The sequence below is a fragment of the Doryrhamphus excisus genome, linkage group LG8 (genome assembly GCF_037039965.1).
Source record: "Doryrhamphus excisus strain RoL-2023G ecotype Guam linkage group LG8, RoL_Dexc_Guam_v1.1, whole genome shotgun sequence".
NCBI classification, from domain to species: domain Eukaryota; kingdom Metazoa; phylum Chordata; class Actinopteri; order Syngnathiformes; family Syngnathidae; genus Doryrhamphus; species Doryrhamphus excisus.
In genome coordinates, this window is record NC_136364.1 from 18,227,218 (window position 1) to 18,245,195 (window position 17,978).

A 17,978-nucleotide genomic window follows, 5' to 3' on the forward strand; every position below is an offset into this window, starting at 1 on the left:
TCATAAAGTCATTTTGCATTTCTAATAATCATTTCCAGCACCGTCTCTATATTGCTTTAATCACAAACATTTATACACGGCAACTATGAAGTTACACATTGCACGTATACAAGCGCAAACCAACTTGTCTTTTCTTTCTATTTTTTGGTACAACCTTACTTTTCTTATCCACTTTAGGCTGCAGGTGTGCTAATGACATTCAAAACAGCACAGAAAGTGCACTACAAACTGCATTGTGGGTAAGGTGACAAGAAATAGTACAAGAGACAGAAAATGAATCAGTCACTCCAGCCCATGTTGAGCAGCTTTTTTCCCCATTAGCAAGGAAAGAAAGGTTCATTTTGGTGCCAACAGATTTCCAACAACTCCACGGCCACGGAGAGGCATCAGGCATCCAAATGGTTAAGTGTGCATAGAAAAATAAAACATTTGGAAAACCGATGTTCAAGTTGCGCCTCTTTTTTTTTTATCAGTCCTGTTGGATTACACAAAGACTCACACTATCACACGTAGAAACATACATGCACATTGTCTTTTCCAAAAAAAAATAGTAAAAATAGAAGATTGCACACAGCTAGGATATAGCAGAGGACGGTTTATGATCTATTCTGTGGAATAATGATTCAATCTGATAGATGTATAAATATTTTTTTTCCTCCATTCTATACATTTTGCTATAAAACAGACAGGGCTTAACTTAACAGGTCTAAAATACCTTCTTAACTTTCCTGGTTATATTTGAATTGCTGATAGAAAAAAGAAAGAAAAAGAAATAGAACAAGCGCTGCATTGTTTTTGCTGTTTGCTTGTAGGACTCGGCAGGCACCTAACGAGGAGGGCGTCAACGCAAGCGACTGAATTTAAAGAATGATTAGGAATGACTGGTAGGGGTGTGTATGTTGGCTGGGAAGTACATTCTAAGAAGGCCCACTTGAAACACGGAAATTTGACATGTCGTGTGATGTGATTTTGAGTGCACAGTACAAAGTCGCCTTGAGTTGTAGGTAGGCTTCATGCCCTTGGCTCTTCAAGGCTTCCTGGAGGGAAGCCAGACGTGGTCCTGGGTTAACAGTGCTGTGTGATGGTGGTGGTGGTGGGGTAAGAAGCATGGGGGGTGTGGATAACTAGGCCTTGCAATGAAGTGGATAAGGCTCTGGTTTAGAATGACATCCTTGGTCTCTAGTCCTGCTCCTCCCTGTGCATGTTTCATGATCCAATCTTTGTAACTTTACCCCTTTCCCTGTCTTCCTACCTTGTAGGAATTCCTGCTCAATTGTCCTCTGTCCTACAGTTCATAGTGTGTGTTCTCTGGAATTCCTGTTTCTCTCCCCCCTCTTATTTCAATGCTGATATAAGTGTGCTCAGTTCCCAGGTTGACGGGTTTAACGACAAGGCCGTTACAATACGGCCGCCACCCTTCGCAACTGAAAAAAGTAGCTGTGAGTTGAGAGCTTTTTTTTTTTTTTTAGACATTAATCAACAGGGATTTTGTCCTCTAGTTCCAGTGTGCTGTCCTCGGTGGGCTGCTCACTCTTCTCGGGCTCCTGCAGATTCTGTCGTCGCTGCACTTCCGCCTTCAGGTTCTCCAGATCTTTTTGGCTGAAAGGGACAAATCATTCAGTAGACCATCAGTAATTGCTGAGATATTGACGTGTGGTAGGCTTGAATCTCTGCATCTTCCTACTTACCCCTTTGAATTGTGACATTGTAAACATGTTTGCTATTGTAATTTACCACCATTACCAAATCGGGGTCAAAACTACAATTATAAAAAGGTACAGTGGAACCTCTGCCGGTCAAATTGTGTTATTTCCAATAAATTAGTATTGTAATCATGCATGTACCTGAGCGGTATAAATATAATGCCATTGATGATGTTGAGCTGTTCCAGGATGTTGGCCATGCTGGGAGCGGTGAACTGCAGGAGGAGGAGGAGTCAACATTGTCACAACTTTTACGGCCACGTGTGCAGATAAAAAAAAAAGTACACAATTCACCTTGAGCGGCATGATGCTGGCACTGGAACCGTTCTTGTAGATCTCATTCATTGTTCTCTGTAGAGCCACAGCTTGCTGGGTAAGGTACTTTAGGTACTCTGAACTCTCTTTGGTTTTCTCATGTGCCTCGCCCATCTGAAAAGTCAAACACATTTAAGATGGCTGCATTCAGAGACGACGAGCTGCAAGAAGAAGAGTCTCAGAGGCTTACCTGATTCTTGTAAATAGTATAGCCCTCTTTTTCATGTTGAAGTGCAGAACGGAACTCCGCCTTGCTTTCGTAAACTCTGGCGACAAGATGGTGGCTGGAAAGCAAACCATGGAAGACGATGGAATCTCCTGTGTATGTGGATGGTTAGTTCACTCGTTGCTCACCTGAGGGCCACTTTGAGTGATCGGGCTCCATGGTACTTTGAGTTGAGGGCCAACGCGTTCTCCAGGAATCGCAGAGCTAAATCATACTCCATCACTCCGTGTAGTACCAGACCGATGTTACTCTAAATAAACATAGACAGGCATATTAGTGTGTTTAAGACATTACAATATGACCATTTATACTGTACTCAGCAAAAATATAAACGCAACCCTTCTATTTTTGCTTTCGTCTTTCATGAGTAGATCTCAAATGATCTAAAACGTACTATGTACACAAACGACTTCTCTCAAATATTGATCATAAATCTGTCTACCGTAATTTCCGGACTATAGAGCGCACCTGATTATAAGCCTCACCCACTACATTTTTAGAGGAAAAGCGATTTTGTACATACACAAGCCGCACCTGTATATAAGCCGCATGTGCCCACATTAAAACATGTAAACATATTTACAAAGAAAGATGGTACACAGAGAGAGTTTTCAAAGTTTTAATAATATATTTTAACAATAATAATAATATAACTTTCTTCACAAACGGTGCCTGTGACGCGGCAGTAAAACGGTAGTTTCCAGCGTCTCACCATCGATTCGTTTATGCCAAGTTTACGTGCAGCAGCTCTGTTTCCTTCTTTATCGTACAGCTCGATTGCTATTATAGCTTGAAAGCTGCGTCAAATGCCTTTCTTTTTGCATTTTCCATGAGGGTATGTTCACGCTAATTTAATTTATGCACAAGACAAGAAGTTGCAGTCTTCCTCGACGCATATATTCCACCGGTTTTAATCTTACCGTTTCTACTCGAGAGCCCCTGGCGGCCGTTAGAAAAATTATATAAATTGGCCGCATCACTGAATAAGCCGCAGGGATGAAAGTTTGGGGAAAAAAGTAGCGACTTATAGTCCGGAATTTACGGTATATCTGTTAGTGAGCACTTCTCTTTCATTGGAGGAACATGATTGTTTGGCCTCATCGGAACTCGGGACCTTCTCAATGATGCCATCAATAAGTGAATCATTGCCGAAATAGCTTCCTATCATACAAATTTAGGTTTTATATTAAAAACTCTAAGCAGGAAGTTGCGCACACACACGTGGAACTCACATCTAGCAGCGCCATTTCCGGGTGGTCCTCGCCACACACCAGTAACATGAGGTAACGAGCTCTGTAAAGCAGCTTGAGGGCAGTGGACAGCTGACCGTTGGCAAAGCAGTACAAAGCCAAATGCATCTGGGAGAGAAGAAAAATGGAGAAGGATGTCAAACGTGGGACCCACGTGCCAACAAACACGCAAGATAGCTTACATATTCTTGAATTGTGTTGGGGTGCTCGATGCCGAGAACTCTTTCACTCATCAGAACAGCCTTTTGCTGGTTGCTGAGTGCCTGCAGGGAAGAAGAATATCGGAAATGATTGGCATGTTGCAATGTTTTTTTTTTTTTGGCAGGATGCATGGCTACTGCTGGTGGCGTCTACCTCAGCGTGGTCCCCCATGATGTAGTTAAGGCGAGCCAAGAGGCGCAGGCAGGCACAAATCTCCACATGCATGGCTCCGTACACATTGTTGAAGAGGTTGAGAGCCTCGTTGATCAGCTCGCATCCTTCCTTCAAAAATCCTAGAAATAAGATCAACGATAAATAAAACTTTCATTCATTTTCTACCACGTATCCTCACGAGGGTCGCAGGGGGTGCTGGAGCCTATCCTAGCTGTCTTCGTGCAAGAGGCTGGGTATACCCTGGACTGGTCGCCAGCCAATCAATCACAGGGCACATATAGACAAACAACCATTCACACTCACATTCATACCTATGGACAATTTGGAGTCGCTAATTAACCTAGCATGTTTTTGGAATGTGGGAGGAAACCGGAGTACCCGGAGAAAACATGCAAACTCCACACAGAGATGGCCGAGGGTGGAATTGAACTCAGGTCTCTTAGCTGCGAGGGCTGCGAGCTAACCACTCGTCCACTGTGCAGCCAGTATATAAAACTTGAAGGACATAAATGTTGCTCACGTTCCAAAATAAATGTCAGTACAAATAAACCATCATAGGAAGAAATGACTGCCAGGATAACAGAATATTATAGCTTGTCCACGTCCAAGTATACCATGCCGGAGTTCACTTCTTCTAAGTGTGCCAAGGCCAGGGAATCGTACTATGCTTCAGACCGCTCGCATTAGTCAAAACAATCCAGACTTTTTTGTGTCAAACAGCCCCAAGCCTACCGTGAGAATGGCAAACCTCACCTTGCTGCACCTTGGCCTGGCCGCTCTGGAAGAAATGGAAGGCATCAGAGGCTTTTGGGTTGACGTGCTTTACAACAGGGAAAATATTAAGGATGTCCTCCTCTGTGAAGGTAGGTTTATGGCGGCTGTCAAAGTTGTACTCCTTTATCAGAATCTGCAAAGCACATACAAAATAAAAAAATTTTTTTTAGAAAAAGAGAGAAAGCAACATCAGTCATGGTTTAAAAAAAAAAGTCTTACTTGGATGCCTGCTTTGACTGAAATTTCTCTGAGCAGAGTGATTTTCTGAAGGCCATGTTTCTCTATCACCTGGTCCACACTGTCACTGTAGAGAGGTCATAGTGTCATTAAACATACAATAGATTAAAATAAGACAAATTCATTACCATTGGATGGTAAAGTGATAGTAACTCTGAGCCTCAGAGGCAATGTTCTTCCACAACTCGCTGGGTGTCAGGCTGGCCCATGCCGTGTTGTCTCCGCTTCCGGGCACTCTGTTGCGCCGCTTGCGGTTTTTGCGGCGTGACACAAGCTCATCAGGCGGTAAGTGAGCGACGGCGTCCGGAAAGGAGCTCAGGAAACAGTTTAGGAAATGGCTTACGGCAGCAGAGAGAGCGGATAGCTCCACTCCCTTCGTGAGTCAAGAAAAACATGTCAACCTGGTTAGGAAGCAAAGCTGCTAAAATAAAATGTATGTTGTATGCTACCAACCTGGAGGTATGTCTTGAAGATATGTTTTGCACATCTGGTGATAAGCTCAATGATTCCTATTCTCTAAAAGATACATGAAAACAGGTTTGCTTACAGTCAATGTAACATACATCTCATACAGTGGAACCTCGGTTTTCCACTACCACTTGTCCTCACTTGGACAAAAATATGCCCTCATTTTCATACATTGTCTTGGTTATCATACAGCCAATATAGAGTACCCAAAAAAAGCATCCATGTGTTGGTGACTTCGCATCTAAACAATGGATAGTGGTTCTTAAGAGTAGAGTTGGGCCACTATAGACAGATTCTAACCAATGAATGCTGCAGTTTTATACATCGAACATTCCACTTACATAGAAGTGTTCCAATTGGGCTTTGGCAGGAGTCTTATCCACAAACTCCAGGACGTTGCCCAAATAGCGAATGTTGATGCCTCGCTGATGCAAGGCCTCTGTCAGAGTGGCTCCATCCATGGGCAGAGCACTGTGGTCCAAACAGTCTTTGACCTGGTTCGGACATAAATATAAAAACTTCCAACTCAGACACACACAACCTGGGATTTCATCTGATCTGAGGTAGGAACGACTAATCTCACTGACCAGTGATGGAATCTGGCAGGAAACGAGAAAGGCAGCGGAATCTTTGAGGAGCTGCTTTTGCTTCTGGATGTCATCTGCACTGTCGTCTGGGAAACGTACTCCTGGAAATACCACCATACATGGTTACTACTTTGGGACTTTAGTTTGCTTCACACTAAAAAAATCCAGATTCAATCTCAGTTAAGTGTTTCTGTGTTTGTGTACTGGATTATGTAAACAGATTGGTTTCCGAAAAAAATGTTCCAATCTTACCTGGAGAAAAGATGTCAGGGTTGAATCGGATGTCAAAAGATGTGTTGCTGATGGAGCCGACCGCCTTGCAGGCATTAAGGACGACCTCGCGGCTTTTAGGGTCTGATTGAGAAGGACATCCGTTACATTAGTGGAAACCAAAGATGCTTGTGTCTACTAATATTGTACAGGCAACAAACATGCAACAGACATGCCCAAGTGCAGACCCAACACCATCCATAATAAAAATAAAGGGTGAAACCTTAAAATGGCTACAAACAGTGAATGTTAGATCATTGTGATTAATGCGCACATCATTTCAGACAGGTTGAGCAAATCAAGCGTTTTGTCATTTTCCAAACACATTTTCATGAACACAATATGTGGCGATTCTGATTATGTGGTTATTTCATTCAGCAGGCTGGAACACAGAGGGCGGGGCTGAGCAGGGGTGGCTAGCCGAGTGGAGTGATATCGGAGGAAATCTTCCAAATACACGTGATACTACTTCTCTCTTTTCAACGGTCCACCGGAGTAGCTGTCCCTGCGCTGCCCTGGCCTCGCTCGCGGGGCATTTCTGGACGTACCAATACCGGCTCCATCTTCAGAAACTAAGGTCTCCGCCAGCTCTTTGGCCTGGGCTAATCCTGGAATACTTTCCTCAAGCTCCTTACCCTCCAGGGGGCTCTTGCACTCTCCATTCTGTGTGGCCGTGGGCTCCAGGGGCCCGTTGGTGGCAGCGTTGGAGGGCTTTTCGTCCTTTTCAGTCACACCCGGGTTGCTGTCCGTTTGGACCGAGGAGTCGGTCGAGACCTGTGCACTACTAGAATCTGAGGGAGCAGTCGGTTTTGCATCAGCGTTTGTCTCCGTTTCTGAGGTCTGAGTGATGGCGGGCATTTCGTTCTTGTTGGCTTTCTGTTGCATGAGTTGCAGGGCGGCCATTTTCATGAAGAGGAGATATCTGAAGAGGGGAGGAAATCGATAATTACAGAAACGACAAACTAGTGAAGGCAATATGACCTAAAATCCATGATGCAATAAGCATTACAGCCTGTTGCGACAATATCAGTCATGATAGCGTCTTTGTCGGGATCTCCTGTAAGGCATTTTTGGCCTTAGATCCAATCCAATTTTCATCCCCAATCAGATACTTTGACTATGCTATTAGAGATTATGAAACTGAAAATGTTTTTAGCAAGTAACAAAAGTAAGCACGGTAACATTTTTATAAAGCACGTTTCATTAAAGTTGGAATTTTGGCATATTGTTGCAAGTCACATGAAATCGAACTCTTACGGAGAATTAAAGGTCACTTCCACCTTAATACTACTATAAAAATAGCTCAATTACACATGGACTTGGTGCAGTATTGCACAATGTAACAACAGTAAAAATCTCAGCTTATTACAATGATGATGCATTGCAGGTCGTGACCATATTTTGCCATAATCATGCATCAACGCAACAGGATGATGGCATTAAAATCTCCATGGTATAGCCCAAATTTGGATTGACAGTAGTGTACAAACAATAACCTGTGCTCGACAAAGGCCTCGATGAGTTCCTGGCGAAGGCAGGCCAAGCGGTGGCGGTGCTGGCGAGGGAAGCCCTGGCGCTGACACTCAGGAGGTAACTCCTCTCCCTCCACAGGAAGGAAGTTGAGGTCAGGTGGGAAGGTGCGAAGAAGGTCCAAAATATAGTGACGGCCATCATTTCCAATGATGCCCTTACATTCGACGGATGAGCACAGCTCTACCGCATCGTTCTTCTCGTTGAGTACATTGTGCCTCTGGACCTGAGATGTAGGAGGGAAGTCATTTACATGATGTCACAAATTGGCTCATTCATCGTCTTTCATGTTCATGTATGCACCATAACGTCTCTGAACTGATTTAAACTAACGACTACCCATAACGGCAATTACACAAAGCTTCAACTTCACGCCATTTGATAGCAACTACTACTGCAGGAAATACTGTAGTTGTGTTACTGACTTTGAGCGGCCTGCTGGTCTTCTCCAGGAGCTCCAGATATTTGCCGTGAGACACGACCGTCTTTCCAAAGTCAATGGAGCCATAAATGACGCTCTGCTCCTGCTCGCGCTCCAGGATGCCTGGAATGATGGACTGGGCCGTGACACGGTAGCCTCTGTAGTCCACCACCACCGTACCCAAGGTGTAGAGTCCCTCCACGTCCACCGCCCCGTACGCCCTCACGCCGTTCAAGTCATTGGTGGGAGCGGCGTGGGCGGCCGCATCGCCGCCCAGCTCACGATAATGGTCCCTCACGTCAAAGCCCAGGCTGAAGAAGATGTTGTTCCAGATGAACATCTGCATGTGTGTTTCGTCGCCGGGATTGATGGCCATTACGTTGCCATCGATGACGGCCATGGCACCGCGAGTGGCCGCTGCTGCAAAGTCACTGTGGACCTGAATGAGGAGAATTGGGACACGTGGGTGAAGAAATTGTTCGCATCATCTTGCTTCCAAGACAGAGAGGTCAGGCCATCATTAAAGAAGTCGTCACTAGACGTACGGGTATGTGCACACACCCAGGAGATGCACAGTACTAAGACTAATTTATTATATATATTGTGCTAATAGTACAGACACAGGCGGCACGGCGGTCGAGTGGTTAGCGCGCAGACCTCACAGCTAGGAAACCAGGGTTCAATTCCACCCTCGGGCATCTCTGTGTGGAGTTTGCATGTTCTCCCCATGCATGCGTGGGTTTTCTCCGGGTACTCCGGTTTCCTCCCACATTCCAAAAACATGCTAGGTTAATTGGCGACTCCAAATTGTCCGTAGGTATGAATGTGAATGGTTGTTTGTCTGGCTGGCAACCAGTCCAGGGTGCACCCCGCCTCTCGCCCGAAGACAGCTGGGATAGGCTCCAGCACCCCTGTGATAAGGAATGGCCGCATGGAAAACGTGGGCTGGACTACATAGCATAGACTGAAAAACAAACGATCACAACAGTGTCATCGGCAAGGACTGCAAGCCAAGTTTTGGTCAAAGAGGAGCATTTGCATCCAATGCAGTTTGATGCCGTTCTAGAAGGATCACTAATCGTACAGACACATCACGGAACTACAAATGGTCTAGTACCAAATGGTCACATGAAATACGTGGACTGGATTTTTGGTGATGAACAAGTGGAATGAACTCCATAACCGTGCTCTTTCCACCTTACACCACAAAACTGGTCAGACTGGAAATGAAAGTATCGTCAAGCTCCTATGGATACGGCTTTTGGATTGTTTATTCAGTGCAAGACTAAGGAAGCAGTACCTTAAAAATGGCTCGTTCCCTCAGCAGGCGCTCTGGCAGGTTCTTCCGAGGAAGCTCTCTTGTCGTCTGAAGTTCTTCATTCCAATCTCTAGTCTGAAATTGTACAGCATACGCTTGTAATAATGAAAACACTGTTATATTATAAACAATCATCAGAACTCAGCATTATCAATTTGTCAATGAAAAATCTTACTTGATATAGGATCTCATTTGATGCTTATGTATCCTACCTGTCCAGGTATATGTTCCTCATAACCCAAGCGGGAGGTGTAGGCATCCTCTGCTCGTACACAATCCATGGCGTGGTCTACCTGTGGGGATGTCCAGCTGTACACTTGGAATGGTGTGGCTATTCGCTCAAATGGATGCCTCTGGACTCTGTGGGCCACACAGGTAGGAAGGCTGTGATCACAACTTGCAGTATATTATACTATTTTGGTCTTAAAATGGAGATGTTTACCTTTTCTTTTGCAGGGCAGTGAAGTTCTTTTTAAAGGCAGGGCTTATCTGGCTCAGCAATTCCACCAGAGAATGGCTCAGGAAACTCGGGTTGGCTGGTTTCGGATTGAAAGTGTAGGTAGTTGACCTGAACGACACGCACAAACCAGAAAAAAAACATTACATATTTTGCATATCAGGAGGACAAAGAAAAGCGTTGTATGTGAAATAGTAGCTGACCTAAATTCAACTTCCGAATGGAATCGAATTTGACCTAAATTACACAACCGAGTGTTTTGGCATCCACAATTAGGAAAAGTGCAGAAAGTGCATGATTTTGAAGCACTGCTTACAACATAACCCTCTGCTGCAACTCTAATACGCTCGGCCTAATTCCCATTAAGGTGCACAATCTGATGTGTAACTGTTGTGGCTTTTAAAATAAAATTATTCTCACTTGATTGTGCATAATGTTTACTGTATTGGGGTTAGGCAGCCACATTTTTTAAACTACAGCATTGTAAATGAATAGGCTAATCTAGCCTGATAGCTACAGCTAGGTATATGTGCACTTAGTAGTTGGTGATTGATACTGTTGGAGAAAAGTTGACTAACTGGTTGAGGTAGAAGCCGCGTGTAGAGGCAGTGACGCTGACGTGGCGCTCCTCTACTGTCACGATGTACAGATACATGAGGTCACCGTGCATCTTCCTATTACCGGGGGGAGGGTTCCAACCACTCATGGTCAGGACCTTCAGGCACTGCATCGGCTGATAAGAAAAACAATGCCGTTTTTGGTAAACCAACACAGTGTTAGTAACGGTAACCTTCAAAACCGTGTTTTACCTTCCAGTCCTTGTTCTGTGGCTGAAGGGGCACCAGGGGTCGATCTTTACCGCCAGGCAGGATGTGCTCTGGCGGGGTGCAGTCAATCTGCTCCAGCTCACTGCCCTTTCTCTTCCGCTTGCCACTTTCTGCAGTCAAGGATGACAAAACATGTCCATCTGGCTCTTGTCAACGTTTTACAACAACGGTGCAGCAAACTCCAAAGCACAGGATGTTGATGAAAGTCATGACGATAGATTCAGAGGAGCATGAATCGACTAATGATTTTGCCGTCAAAGAGCCTAAGTTAAGTTAAGAATTAAAAATGATATGTTTATTGGCTCATGATGCCCAAGTGAAATGCAACTTGTGTCAATGCTCATGTCACACAGTAACAACCAAAAGTTTGTCATTTAAAAACAGGTAAGGCTGCAACACCAACTTTATTTTATATCCCCAAAGTTCACTGAATGCATGACATGAGGCTGCTAACCCAGAGTTATGGCAATTGTTTGTTTTTCAAGCCATGTTGTTTCTCGTCTATGTGGAATATATTAAAAGGTACTGTTGTTACACACCTAAAATGCTTATTTGTTTATCCCAGTGTTTCTTTAAAAGGTGGAAAAAGTTGCAAATGAGAGCCATTTTCAGGATCACCATTCAGTCTGCTACTAACGAATCAGATTTGACTAAGAAAATCCTTAGTCCAAGTACGCTACCTCCAAGGTCTCCATCTGTGAAGATACTGAGGAAGGAGAGAGAGTTGCAGTCCACTCCATTGTAGGCGTCTGAGGGGTCCAGACTCTTCAACAGATCTCTGATGTGACGCACGTGGATCCGGGCTTCACGCACCGTGTATGGCTCTGGGTAATGAGCGACACAAGGGTGTTACAGTTGTGGCAAGTTAAGTATTTGTACAATGACCTTTCAAACCGGTGTGTTTATTCACATCAGTGGGGGGGATCACAACGCAGTAATATCGTATTGTAGCAGCTTCATCTATCACAGATTTCCTTACTAGCCCAAAAATGGGTAGAATATATTGTATTTTACAATCTTGGATGCCATTTAATATAACCTGTGGAGGAAAGTGCTGAGTCTAATTACACACCTAAGTATTTAACCTAATTTACTACCCTTTGTTCTTCATCTCTTAAGAATACATCGAGGTTAGTTGACCTTTTTTGCAACCTTTTTTTGAATGCCCACTTCAGAATTCAGGATGGTCAATGGTATACAAACTAAATAGTAGTGGCCCCAGGATTGATCCTTGAGGGACCCCTACATTACAATTCATAAGAGATAAATTGAGATGATCTCACCCTATTAAGCGGGTCTCGATTAATCAGATAAGACTTGTTCAATTTACATTTTTCAAGTGAGACTATTAATTGGATCAACTTTGATGAAAGAAATTGGTAACTCATAGAACAAAAAGCCTGCAACTGCTTGTTAAGATACCCTTCCGACAATGCAGGAACAGTTTGGCAAAAAACCTTTTCTGTTGAACTTGCCCAGAAGCCTAACCTTCAAGGCTATCAAACAACTCTTGGATGAAGTAGACAAACGATTGACTAGAGAATTTACCATTTTTTTTAGCAATTTATGGTACTGCGGTCATCCCTCGCCACTTTGCTGAGGTTCTACCAATAACATTTGGAATGCTTTGCCATCTAATAGCAACTCAATGGAATTTTCTTTTTATACAGAAGGCAGTTAAAAGCTGCTCCAACATGCAAAACCTCCGATGTAGAATTCGCTAACCTTCCACCACTTTGAGCAGCGATCCTTCTTGCAAGCCTTCAATGGACTTGAGCTCAGCAAAGTTGGCCAGCACATTTCCGTCCAGCTGCAGCGAAAAGCAGGTGCGGTGACAGGTGTCTTCTCTGTCTATCAATACCTGATGGATCTCCTGCACCATCTCCTGGGGAGACACCTGAGGGTGGCAACGAAGAGAAGAAGGAGGAGGAGGAGGAGGAAGAGATACCAAGTAAGGGCAAAGATAACATCCAGCTACTAATTAGTTTCGTTTGTACCTGGAGGTCAAAGGGCTCTGCTCCTGGTGCCTGGATCTTTACAGTGAAGCCGGTGTCCTGGATAACTATCACCTCCTGTTCGTTGGACTCGTCAATCCCATTAGCCTCGCTGTGCCCATCCTGTTTCGATTCCACCTCCTCCACGGGCTCGTGTGGCCCTCCACCATTCACCATGGCTGTGTCTGCACTGTGTACTGTACCGTAACAAAAGCATATCAGTTTGAGACGCACATGCTAACAACATGATTATAAGTACACTTATATTAGGCTTGGGTATCATTTCAATATTATCCAATACCAGTGCCCAATTGACATTTTTGAAAAGGTACCCAAACCTCTAAGTAACCATTTGTAAGTGTTCCGTGTTTATTTTGTGTAAGTAAGAGGCAGTCTGTGCCAGTTGGTCAATACAATTATTAAAACTCTATCTTATGCCAAATTTATATTGTTTCTATCGCATATTGTTAATATCGGCCATTACTATCTTACAAGTAACAATCAGCAAAATGCATCAACTTTATTATTTCCAATCAAGTTATGTAATAGCTATTTGACATGTTGAACACAGACTGATGTTTCATGAAAAGAGATAATAAAATGTTTGCAGAAATGGTAGGGGTTCTGTGACATACTGCATATGCAGCAGGACGTCAGCGAAAAATTGCGGTGTCCCTAGAGTCCAGGGTCTACAGTCTTACAATCAAGTTACTATATGAACGCGAGTCATTGTAGGGAAAAACACCTTCCACGACAGCGAGCCGGGACAACCCAGCGGCCTGCAGAGCAGCAGAGCACTTTGAAAGGGGGGTGGATTCAGCAATACAGCCTTGTTGTAGTGCTTGTCTGATCACCAGGATAAAGCCGAGATCAGAAATCTGATTTCAACTGTTCTATCATTCATTCATTCATTATCATATATTAGTGCAGAGTGTCGCTACGTTTCCCTTTTTTAAAATAAGCTGGACTGTGCTTTAAATTAGCCTGCCTGCTGGCGTCCTTTGTCATTAGAGAACAATGGCAACTGAAGAGAGCGAAATCTACCCAGGTGTCAAAAACAGACACCTCTTATAAGTGTCTCAATTATTTGCTATTCTCAAATAGCAGGGTTTACTGTATGACAAAATAAAAAACAGTTACATAAAACATAACGAGTATTAAAATCAACCAGTACTAAGAACTACAGACAGTGTTTTAGGCCTGTGGGACTCAGCTGCTGCCGGACTGTGTCCTTGTACATTGTCAAGGGTAAACCAGCGTCAGGGTTGCCAAAGACAGGAGGTGGGGCTTCATAAACTGGACCACAACAGACCCTGGAAATGACTGAAAAGAAGGGAGGGCAGCAGGGGTCACAATAGGGAACAGCCAGCAGTCGCACTCTGAATACCAAAACAACTGCCTCACAACTGTGGTGGAGACGAATAGACATGGGCTGATTCTACTGTTATTTCTAATAGCTGATCTACCACAGCCGGATAACGCTGTTATACACTCATCATCTGATCTAGCATGTCCCACACTTCATCCCATAAGCTTTGCCTGGGCAGCAGACGGTAAACCGAGAAGAGCATGGCGTCTTTGTACAACACACCGAGAGCATGCATCTCATTTGTAATTCTAGTACATAAGGTGAGACTTCAAGTCAAACAAATTGTTATTCAACCAACATTCTAATGAAAAGCTTAGCAAGCCACAATACACTTTACATTACTTCTGATGAACAATGTTTGCCTTTAACTTAAAATCATATACTATACCACAATACGTCTTTTACTTGTTACAACATCATCATTCCTTAATTTCCCCTAGAGTACTAGCCGAAGGGACTAAAGGTTGTATTTAATTAAAGATAATCATTTGAGCATTTAACACATTTACAGTACGGGATTTCCTCATATAGTGGCAGTTTTTTTTTATTTATTACCTATTGTTTTTTGATGTCATAACAACCCCTTTAAGCAAGTGTGCAGCTATGGATGTTCATCTCATGTTTGTAGCTTGCCGCTTCACCCATTGTTTACAGTTGGGAACGGCTGTTAGCTTTGAGCACCCCTTTGCTGCGCCGAGATCCCCCAAGGAGATACAGAGGAGGAGAGGCTGCATACGGTATAAAGGTTGATGTATAAAGACGGTATCAACCATGTTTACTGTCTGTGGTCATGGGGAACGTGTGATGGACGTTCTAATGGCGCCAACCCAGCTGCAGAGAAACTACCGTTTTTCATCTTACATTTTAATAAAATTTTCACAAATATTTGGATTTGACTTTTGTCTAAATTCACATTTCGGGAAAATATCGGGATATAGTACATCGTATAACGATATTCAACCTAAATATATCAGGATATGAGTTTTGGTCCATATCACCCAGCCCTAAGTACAGGTAATCAATAACTGTATATTTCCTGTGGGGGGTAGGCATTAATTTAATGTATTCAAGTAGACAATGCATCTGGTGATAAGATGAGTAATGACAACTTATAGATCAAAGGCCACTATTTGAGGAAGAGTTTGTGCTCATTCATCAATCCATCTTCTACCGCTTATCCGTGGTCGGGTTACAGGGGCAGCAGCCTTAGCAGGGAGCCCCAGACTTCCCTGTAGATCCTGAGGCGTTCCCAGGCCAGTTTGGGAGGACATTTTCCAACGTGTCCTGGGTCTTCCAGGAGGCCAACAAGTCAATCCACAGATGCTCACCATTGTGCCCCTCCTCCGGGCCTGGCTCCAGAGGGGGGGACCCCGGTGACCCACGTCTGGGCAGGGAAAAACATTGTCTAATGGTTTCATCATAGGGGTCTATTGAGCCACTCTCTGTCTCATCCCTCAACTCGGACCTGTTTGTCATGGGTGACCCTACGACTTGACATCTTAACTTCTAGGATCATTGGGACCTGCAAAGTCCTCCACCACGATAATGTGGTAGCTCATTCAAGAGAACAATGTGCTCATATTTGTTCATAAATGACACAACTGACTGCAAAACTGTACTTTGTGTGACTTGGGTCTGTTACCAGGCAAAAGTAGGAGGTCAAAAGCAAATGATGAATTGAACATTAATCAAACCTGGAAGCAGCCAAGTAGTAAAAACAAGCCTATGAACCTAAGAAACTGTGCTCTGAGGCACTCGGAAAATTCTCCATAAAAACTATAGCATATCTACCAAAAAAAAAACCACACCTATGAAGTGGAAGGCCCTTGCCACAGGGGACACGGGCAGCTGTCATGACAACATCAACCAACAGGACAATTTGCAAGATCTCTACAAAGCATTTTCTTGACAATGACTGAATATCTATACATCCCATCCATCTATACATTGGGAAAGTGCATAATATAGTCACACACTGACAGGACTGGTTTATTATCTGACCTGATGGGCAGAGCAGTAGTGTCGGTGTGATTCCTGGGATTAACCCAGTCACCCTTCATCCCGTCAGGAGCATTACAGCCAGGAAGCATCACCTTTGACTGGTGCAACATGCTGGCTATGTAATGCAGCATTGTTAAGGTGATCTTCTCACATAATTAATACTTTACTTGATTATAATCATTATGAATGATTGGATGATTATACAATACATCAAGTTAAATTGTATCTCCAATACTAATCCACAAAGTATTCCATTAATAGAGACGTTTAACTAAGCTTTATTGTTAAACCAGCCCAGTGCCAGAAAGTCGAGGCACCGTATGACATGCACGCAGGCTGCGGTGAGTTGCAGCCCAAGTTGTGTAACTTCTTCGCCGGTTGACAGAAACCCTTGTCTCGGCGTTAAACTAGCAACAACACGGTGCTCCCGGTTCTCATTCAGCCACCTCTACTTGATCTTTACCTCACTCGGTAGTAGGTACTCACCGGGTGCCTTGTGACACTGCCTTGTGTCTGCGTAACCTTCCCTCTCACCGTGGACACACTTCATGACTTTTTCTGCGTAACCACCAGCTTCCGCTTCCCGGTCGAGGAGGGACGCTCGATTTGAGTCTCAACGGCGGGGGAGGATAGGTCGCTGGGATAGCTTGCATACACATTAACCAGGGGTTCCCTCGCCTCACAATAATTCCTGTTCCCTTTCATTTAACTTAATTGCCATGTATAAACTAAATTCATACTGAATGTGACACGTATGTAATGACAAAATTGTAACAACGACCCCCCCTTCTATATGCGGAAAGTGTGCGACGCCATTGAAGGTGACCTTCAGTTTCCTCCCTCTTGTGCGTCATTGCGAGTTTGCGCAAAAGAACTAACGGAGTTCCACTTGTCATAGTTGACTAGTTGTTTATTAATCAAAAGCACGTCTTTGGCTACCATATTACTTATGTAGCAAGATCCCCTTTGCGATCCTATGCTGTCTGACAGCAGGATAATGTTAGCATGACGGCTAATTTGTTTGGGTTAGCTACATTGAGTGGCAGACTACGACACGCACACCCACAGTGTAGTACGCACTAATAAGTCTGCCATGAGTTTAGAATACTTAGAATATATGCGAATGTTTTAGTGCTGGTGCTGACACTTAAACTTGGTGAAAGTAAATGCAGCCTCGGTTTAAACCGCACGGCGAACACCTCAAGATTAATGTCAGCATAGATGCTAACTTGTGACATTAGCAATTAGCAACCTTGCCAATGAGTGCACAAGAATGCTACCACATAGAAGAGGACACTGTAACTGTACTAGTAAGTCAAGGTTTAACTATGCTCACCACAGCCGCACGACTCCTTCAGATGTGTCCTGCTTCCTCCATTGGCGTCCTGAGCACCATCCCCGGCTTCGTCCGCAAGTTCAGCTGGACACACGGGGATGTCATCCGTTTTGCTCACCATGTTTCCAGTCGGGAGAAAAGTATATGGGTTGAGTATGGGTTAGGTGTGCAAAGGCTGGTTAGCTGGCTACATGCGCAGAAGACAGGCTTAGATAAACAAATGTGCTCAGGAAGGACAACGCTGTATGGAGTACACGTGCTTTTCGTCTCTCCTCCTCTTGACCTCTTTGCCTTTGCGTTGTTTGGCCCCGCCCACTCATTCAGCCCGCTACGGAAAGTCACATGCGTCAAACTTGTAACTAAAAAGCTCTTGGTTTACTGTATATATTTTGTACCAACGGCCTACAAGTTAATGCTATAGTCAACAGAAAATGATGAATGTCAAGACGAACTTTAATAAAAGAAATCTACAGACCAAATACAGAGCACATCCACTTATGACCTTTGACCTAGTTTGACC

At 43.9% G+C, this 17,978-nt stretch overlaps 1 protein-coding gene across 3 annotated transcripts; it reads right to left on the reverse strand.

Annotated features, from left to right (window-relative positions):
* Positions 1 to 124: 124 nt before the first annotated feature.
* On the reverse strand, positions 125 to 17,763 carry cluha (CLUH binding protein of NUMT mRNA a). Of its 3 annotated transcripts, none has more exons than XM_058080587.2 (27): positions 17,459 to 17,763; positions 12,756 to 12,949; positions 12,484 to 12,655; positions 11,439 to 11,582; positions 10,741 to 10,868; positions 10,510 to 10,664; positions 9,917 to 10,042; positions 9,687 to 9,834; positions 9,457 to 9,549; positions 8,161 to 8,595; positions 7,702 to 7,961; positions 6,841 to 7,127; positions 6,188 to 6,289; positions 5,936 to 6,036; positions 5,690 to 5,842; positions 5,334 to 5,396; positions 5,009 to 5,253; positions 4,863 to 4,947; positions 4,623 to 4,776; positions 3,849 to 3,988; positions 3,677 to 3,757; positions 3,477 to 3,602; positions 2,373 to 2,494; positions 2,209 to 2,302; positions 1,998 to 2,132; positions 1,845 to 1,918; positions 125 to 1,599 (listed from the first exon to the last, which is right to left on the reverse strand). In XM_058080587.2, exons 1-27 carry the CDS (start codon positions 17,577 to 17,579, stop codon positions 1,473 to 1,475), a joined length of 4,065 nt encoding a protein of 1,354 aa, XP_057936570.2. In that variant the 5' UTR covers positions 17,580 to 17,763; the 3' UTR covers positions 125 to 1,472. The 3 variants fall into 3 exon arrangements, with proteins under 3 accessions (XP_057936570.2, XP_057936568.2, XP_057936569.2); XM_058080585.2 differs by having other exon boundaries at positions 6,754 to 7,127; XM_058080586.2 differs by lacking the exon at positions 17,459 to 17,763 and adding an exon at positions 16,609 to 16,719 and having other exon boundaries at positions 6,754 to 7,127.
* Positions 17,764 to 17,978: the final 215 nt, after the last annotated feature.

What these genes read in the sequence shown, in the direction of transcription:
- cluha (XM_058080585.2), bottom strand. Translation starts at nt 17,579, where the DNA reads ATGGTGAGCAAAACGGATGACATCCCCGTGTGTCCAGCTGAACTTGCG. An exon ending in GGGAACGAGCCATTTTTAAG is followed by an intron (nt 8,596 to 9,456) that starts GTACTGCTTCCT and finishes CTCCTCATTCAG; the next exon opens with GTCCACAGTGACTTTGCAGC. An exon ending in GAGGCCTTTGTCGAGCACAG is followed by an intron (nt 7,128 to 7,701) that starts GTTATTGTTTGT and finishes TCCCCTCTTCAG; the next exon opens with ATATCTCCTCTTCATGAAAA.